The following is a 7,500-nucleotide window of genomic DNA, read 5'->3' as shown; positions in this document are numbered from 1 at the left end:
GCATTAAAAACATAAACATTACAGAGACTTTAGTTGTCACTGTACAATACTTTAAAACAGTCGTCATGTTGCACACATGCCTACAATTGCTGATATTCGCTCCGTCATCGTTGAAAACGATGTATTTCAAACTCCAGCTTGTCCCACTCCAGTGCTGCATGAACAGCGCTCGAGCGTCATTTTGTGCCCCCTCAATGGCGCACCTCTCCTTCAATGGCTCTGATCCAGACCATCCCTTATTTTCTTTCTTTTCAAAATCTTTTTATTTCCTTTTTATAACAGTATGGGTGGTCACAGGTTCATAGAAAAAATAAAAATAAAATATCAGATTTTAGTATCAGTGACTGAGGTAAACAAACGTACTGTATAAATCACAGAGATCGTGGGCAGACATAATGAAAAGACTGTTAGTGCAAAACATGCCCCTTTAAGATAAAAGAAAAACATTTTCTCCCCTTCTAGTCCCAATTTAGTATAGCCAATTCCCAATTCCCCAGCCTCTCTACAAGTACTCCATCTCTGCTAACCCCCACAATCATGTTTGATATCTGTATATATTTGTATCTGGATGCTTAATGCTACTGTAGGCTAAGTGCATCGGGGGACTCACAGAAAGACGGAGGAGAGAGAGGACGAAATGCCGTCAGTCCGCTGTTCAGTAATCTCACACACACACACACACACACACACACACGCACACGCACACGCACACACACACACACACACACACACACACACACACACACACACACACACACACAGTCCCAAGAATATGCTATTATCGCTATAATGTCCATCCTATCCCTTTAAACTTTTATAGGCTATAACTTGCCTATTCCAAGTTGCAACCAAAACGGCATGAAACATAACGGCTTTGCAGTTTAATTGCATTGATGAGCAGCTGCAATCAATCTAGTATTAAACACCCAATTTATTCTCTGGTAGCCTACTTTGCCCGGAATATATTATGCCATAATGATGCAGCGATGGTGTATCGTGCAGATATATATATATATATATATGCTATGCATTATATGCTTTATGCGATGTACAAGACCACAGACGTTGTCAGCCTGTAGATCAGCGCTTACTTACACAATGTACGTGCATTGTGCAAAGACGAATCACAAATAAACCCAATAGCCTTGTGAGGCGCACAGCGAAAAGTTGATAAATGCGATGTCCCCCCCTGTTTACTGCGTGTGTGCGTGTGTGTGTGTGTGTGTGTGTGTGTGTGTGTGTGTGTGTGTGTGTGTGTGTGTGTGTGTGTGTGTGTGTGTTCAACAGTCTCTCTCTCTCTCTCAAAAATAACGAGCGACCCCTACTGCGGAATGAAATGATGGGATTTCAAAGTATCGTCTTTCGTCTGTAATGTTTGTATTGTTGAGACAGTCACAATGAATGAACTGCCTATATGTTATGTGTCCAACAGATGGCGTAGTTTCACGTGAATTAACATGTATCATGTCTTATATCACATCTCCATCATGTAAACAATCATTCGGAATGACCATTTCCCATGTAAACTCGCAGCAAAAAACATTACTTCCAAAGTATTTTATTCGGAAGTATTTATTCGGAATGATCAGCCTGCATGTAACTGCGTACATGCCTACAATTGCTGATATTCGCTCCGTCATCGTTGAAAACGATGTATTTCAAACTCCAGCTTGTCCCACTCCAGTGCTGCATGAACAGCGCTCGAGCGTCATTTTGTGCCCCCTCAATGGCGCACCTCTCCTTCAATGGCTCTGATCCAGACCATCCCTTATTTTCTTTCTTTTCAAAATCTTTTTATTTCCTTTTTATAACAGTATGGGTGGTCACAGGTTCATAGAAAAAATAAAAATAAAATATCAGATTTTAGTATCAGTGACTGAGGTAAACAAACGTACTGTATAAATCACAGAGATCGTGGGCAGACATAATGAAAAGACTGTTAGTGCAAAACATGCCCCTTTAAGATAAAAGAAAAACATTTTCTCCCCTTCTAGTCCCAATTTAGTATAGCCAATTCCCAATTCCCCAGCCTCTCTACAAGTACTCCATCTCTGCTAACCCCCACAATCAGTCATTGGGAGGGTGAAGAAAGCCTCGGGTCTCCTCCGATACCCGGGCCATCAAGCCAACATCTTCTTTACACCCGACAGTGAAAGGTCTCACTAGGGGGGCGTAACGCATGTGGAGGTACACGCTATCCCCCCCACCTCCTCCCTCCCCTGAACAGGCGCCCTGACCGCTTGTGGGGATCATCAATGCAGCGACAAAGATGAGCCCTCCCCATTCAGCTTCCCACCCGCGAACACGGCCAATTGTGTTCGTTGGAGCGCCCGGCCAAGCCGTATGCACCATGAAGGCTAAGCTCCATGGTGGTGGGCAGGAACTTTAACCTGCACCACCCGGACGCCCCGATAGTGGTCCCAACCAAGTCCCAACAGAGCAGACAGCCTACAGCCACCCCCCCACAAATATAGTGCCTCTAGAAAATTTGGATGGTGAAATGGTGTCAAGTAAATAGAAAGATGAATAAAACAAATAAAATGGTATATAAATATAAATATAGGTTAATGTAAATATCCAAGTGCATACAAACATCCGCTTGTGTAGTAATATCAACAATGGAAATAATCAGTGTCATCACCAACCATCACAGCTCTAATATTGAAAGTAATAAAATAAGTGGTCAAGTATTGGTATGAAATACAGTTCTTGTGGCGTTTCAACATCAATGACATATGTGATAATGTCATAGTTTCAAGTGTGGCATACCTCAACGGAGAAAAATAATACTGTCTGTGAATCAGTCCTGTCAGAGTAAGTGACCACCAGACCAAAGAGGGCGCTATTGCCCCTAAAATCGTTAAGATGTCAGAAGCAGTTCACAGTTCAAGGTTCAGTGTTCAGTGTTTACTCCAACGGACCAAAGAGGAGGGGGGGCCACTCACTGAAAAACCACCCAATATAAGTGACGGTTGAACATTACTACTTGTAAACAAAACAAAATGCGCCATCAAGGCTCAACAATGACCAACACACATCGATAAGTGAAGTAGCATTTGAGCACTCCCTAACACAGTATTCTCCACAAACCCTTCATGAAATAAAATAAATAAATAAAACAACACTCAGTGCGACAGCATAACGATCAAACAAACAAACATCATGGAATCAGAGACTTAGAAACGGGCAGATCAGTAGTAATAAGAACGGATAGGTCTAAGCGTTATGTTTTAACATTGAGTATCATCATTAAAGCGAAAAAATAAGTAGGAAAGGGGCTTCTACAAAAAGGAGATGGATGCATAGCATCTAGATTAGAATGTTAGCATATACTGGTTAGCAAAACGTTAGTCGCATGGACAGACATAGCCCACTACCGTCTCTTATCTCGTTCGGGTGGTGGAACTGAAGGCTCCCTGTCCCTCTGAAACTTCTTCAGGAAGTCTGCGGCCTCTTTCGGAGATTTAAGATGTTTTTTCTCGTCTTTAGTAACGATAAAGAGCCGAGATGGGTAGAGAAGCGATGGCCTGAGGCCCTGTAGGTACAAGGCTGACATTACGTCCCGATACATTAATCGCTCCTCCACAATTTCTTGGGGCAGGTCATCGAATATTCTTAGAGGTTTCCCTTGGTAGGTTAGCTGCCCCCTTCTCTTCCGAGCTTCCCGAACGATCATCTCCTTTACCCTGTAGTGGTGGAAGCGAGCTATTACCGCTCGAGGCTTGGATCCTGGGGCTGGCTTAGCGGTCAAGGCCCTGTGAACAATATCAAGCTCGGGTGGTGTAGGAAGCAATTCTTTGCCCAGGACCTCGACCAGCAGCTGAGAGAAAAATGAATTGGGCTGATCTCCTTCAATTGATTCAGCCAGCCCGATTAATCTTATGTTGTTTCGTCGGCCACGTGACTCGGTGTCAATCATTTTTGTCTTCATTTTAGCGTAGGATTCCTCCATAGCCGTACACCTAGCATCAAGCTCATCCACTCTGTCGCTGTATGTATTTGCGCCGTCTTCTAGCGAAGTCAAACGCTGTCCATGGTCAGAAAGCGTGATGTGAATGTTGTCCAGCTTGGCTTCCAGGGATGAGATAGATGTCTTAAATTCAACGGTGAGGGTAGTCTTGAGTTCCTCGATCAGTTTGGCGATAGTGGCCATGTCCATGTCCACGGGAGCTGCCTGTGGTGTCGGTGCCGGTGGCGCCGAGTCGGTCTTCTTGTTTCCCCTTCTGGACATTTTTAGGTCGACTTTTTCGGATGAAACGAAGCAAGATAGCGTAGAGGATATAACCGATGCACTTTAGCGAAGTTTAATGCAACGGTGAGGTTTTTAAAGGTATATTTGAAGTGCGTGGGAGCGTTAGCTTAGCAGCACACGTCTACTCAGTCGTGACCCGGAAACGGAACCCCGACCATCCCTTATTTTAAAACAGCCTCTCTACAAATGTGTTGGTGAACGTGATGTTTAATGTGCATAATTTGGTTGGGTGCTTTATGTTGGTTTTTATAATTGTCACAGTGAGGACAAAAGAGGTGTTACAAAGCCCTGCAGCCCCCACAGAGATGACGTCACGGCTTGAGCATAACCATAATCATTGAAATGCGGGACATTGTTTGGTTCATACGGGACGTGGGACCAACCCACTTTCGGGACTGTCCATCGAGATGCGGGAAGCCATGGTCCTATACTGATGTCATAGACCGGCCTCCAAGTACTATACAGTATAACTAACGATGGGTTAATAAACTAAGTACTCTGACAATGGGGGTGCATATACTTAGGTGTGCTGCCCCATGGGAGGTTTGGGTTAGGGTGAGGGTTTGAGATAGGTTGTAGTTGTAGGACTAATGTCTGGTCTAACCCAAGGACTAGTCTAAACTAAGTACTGTCTAAACTAAGTACTGCACCCCTGACAATGAAGTACAAAGGGGGCATGCGTTCCCAACGGATATCGTCCTAAATTCATGAAATGTCAAACAAATGTGAAAAGTTTCGGAAAGTATACTTCTGTGGCCCATATCGGCAGGGTGAACATGAGTTATTGGTGCTGATCAGTCCAGCGGGTTGTGAGACTATATACAGCTCTAGACACACACAGACACACAGACGTACGTACGTTGTTCTTGAATGTTGTCGTTGTAAAGCTGGAGTGCCGTGATGTTTGTTGTATATCTATGGTTCAGCACGCATCACCACCCACCAGACATACTTAACACCCTGAGCGGCATAAACGGAGTTCTCCGTCCTATCAAATAGTAACACTCGACGCTCAGGACGGAGATTAATAAAAGGACGGAGATTTATTGATATCAAAACCGATCACATCGCTCCACAGACTGGGAACGTCTGTTGCGCAACATTCAATGTCATTTCCCGTTGGGACGTCATCCAAAATGTTCCCCCCCCATTTTAGTGGATGAGGCCGAAAATCTTAAAGCGTGAATAATTCTTGATCTAAATCATTCCGTCCAATTCGAAGCAAATTATGTTTTAGACGGCCCATCGCGGTCCCGTCGCTAGTCACGTTAGAATTAATCATACCTCCCGTTGTTGTCGTTCGCCTCAGGGGTGTTTTGGCTACATCTAGCTACTTCAGCTACATCCGGGATAGCGCCTGGTGCGTCGCTAAATGTGCTCCGTTGCTGTAAATCGCTGGGCTCCCTGATTTAATGGTCCTAAATACCCCAGGGCATACGTGGTGTTTAATGAACTGGTGGGAACAAATACTGTACACTTTTTTGTGTATATAATAATAATAATACCTGATGTTTTAGGGTGGGGAAAAAATCACGGCACTTCATCTTTAACTCATTTTGGAAAATACAACAACAATGCTGTCTTGGTATCCTCTAGTGAAAATCTGTGATGAGTAACCCCCCCTCCTTCCGGCCGCCAGCTCCCGTCACATATTGTCACATTGTAAATGGTGGCGGTGTCAGCACCCTGACTAGCCTAGCGTGGCGCGCTGAAGGCGCTAATAGCAGACGGAGTGTTATTTAAATGGCAGGGCGCTAATGGACGCACGCTAAATGTCAACCTGGAAATGATGGCATGGCGGAATGAAGGACACACACACACACCCACACACACGCACACACACACACACACACACACACACACACACACACACACACACACACACACACACACACACACACACACACACACACAAAATGAATAGTGGGATTTATGTGATGGTGTTCTCGCTCCCGGTGAGGATTATGGGTAATGGAAACCCCTGTTTCCCCTTGACCTCTGAACCCTGTAGTCGCTACGGTGATGTCTCTGAGGACGTGACTATTATGGGATAGAGAGGTTACTCTCTCTCTCTCTCGCGCGCGCACGCACGCACGCACGCACGCACGCACGCACGCATGCACGCACACTATAATTTATCCTAATATTGCTGTCTGTCTGTGTGTGTGTGTGTGTGTGTGTGTGCGTGTGCGTGTGCGTGTGCTTGCGTGCGTGTGGATCTCTAGATCCTCTTCATGGAATCAGGAGTTTGGAGGTTCTAGACATTCAGTCTAAACAGGTGACTCTTCGCTGGGAGCCGTTCGGTTACAACGTCACCCGTTGCCACAGTTACAACCTCACCCTGCAGTACCACTACACGCCTGTAGGAGCCGCCAGGTGAGTGTGATCTCCATTGCAACGCATTGAGAGCTTGTAGAATTTCACTTTTTTAAGATTAGAGCATTTCAAGTGGTCAAACTAGCATTATGTGCAGATTAAGCATCTTCCATGAAATCCTATGGTCTCGGATAAAAGGGTTCGTTAAAAATGTTGCTTTATATAAATAAATCAAAAAAATATATTTAACAAAAATTCACTCAATGTATGTCTGTTTGAATGAATTAATGAATTAATGAATGAATTAATGTCTGAAACACTGCCGCGGTTCCTCAATGGCTGCACCAATCACTCTCACTTGTCACACAGACATTGACCATAACATTATGGAGGTCTTAACGAAGCCCTTTTTTCCCATTTAACAAATTATAACTTAATCATTCTGTTTTTTTCATTTATTAGTGATTTTAAATTTACCATCGACTTACATGGGAAAATGCGACACCGCACACCCCGGCCCCCTAGCGACACCTGCATCACTGGCCACCATTCTCTGCGTTACCCCACTGTCATGCTTCCTCTGCTACAGCCGCAACACAACAAAACAGTGGCCTATACAATTTTGCGCCTGGCCCTCTGACACACGGTGACGCCCCTATTGCTCAGTGGACTGGACTGTAACATTCTACCGCGGCGACCACGCGCTTTCCCCACATGTTGCTCACGAAGGACACACTGCTGCACCACTTTCCCAGTAGCCTAAAGGTGTTTCGAGACCACAAAATGGAATGAGCAGGTCCATTTGGTTCGATAATATGAATATAATCCACCACTCGAGCGAGGGGGAAGACAGCTACAGCTCTTCGCTATTGCATTGTAAACGAGTGAGCTGGCGCGAGCGTGTCCATTTGGTTTAATACACTCCCAAAGTT

General features: G+C 44.7%; 1 protein-coding gene across 1 annotated transcript in view; it reads left to right on the top strand.

Moving 5' to 3' along the window:
* LOC306913142 (receptor-type tyrosine-protein phosphatase mu-like) overlaps positions 1-7,500 on the top strand; it is a 170,287-nt gene that overhangs the window by 92,403 nt on the left and 70,384 nt on the right. The window contains exon 10 of the mRNA XM_079489698.1: positions 6,478-6,628. Coding sequence (XP_079345824.1) covers positions 6,478-6,628 — 151 coding nt within the window. The remainder of the gene's footprint in view (positions 1-6,477; positions 6,629-7,500) is intronic.

The sequence above is a fragment of the Electrona antarctica genome (assembly GCF_951216825.1).
Source record: "Electrona antarctica genome assembly, chromosome: 20".
NCBI lineage: Eukaryota > Metazoa > Chordata > Actinopteri > Myctophiformes > Myctophidae > Electrona > Electrona antarctica.
This window is presented reverse-complemented; position numbering and strand designations above follow the sequence as displayed.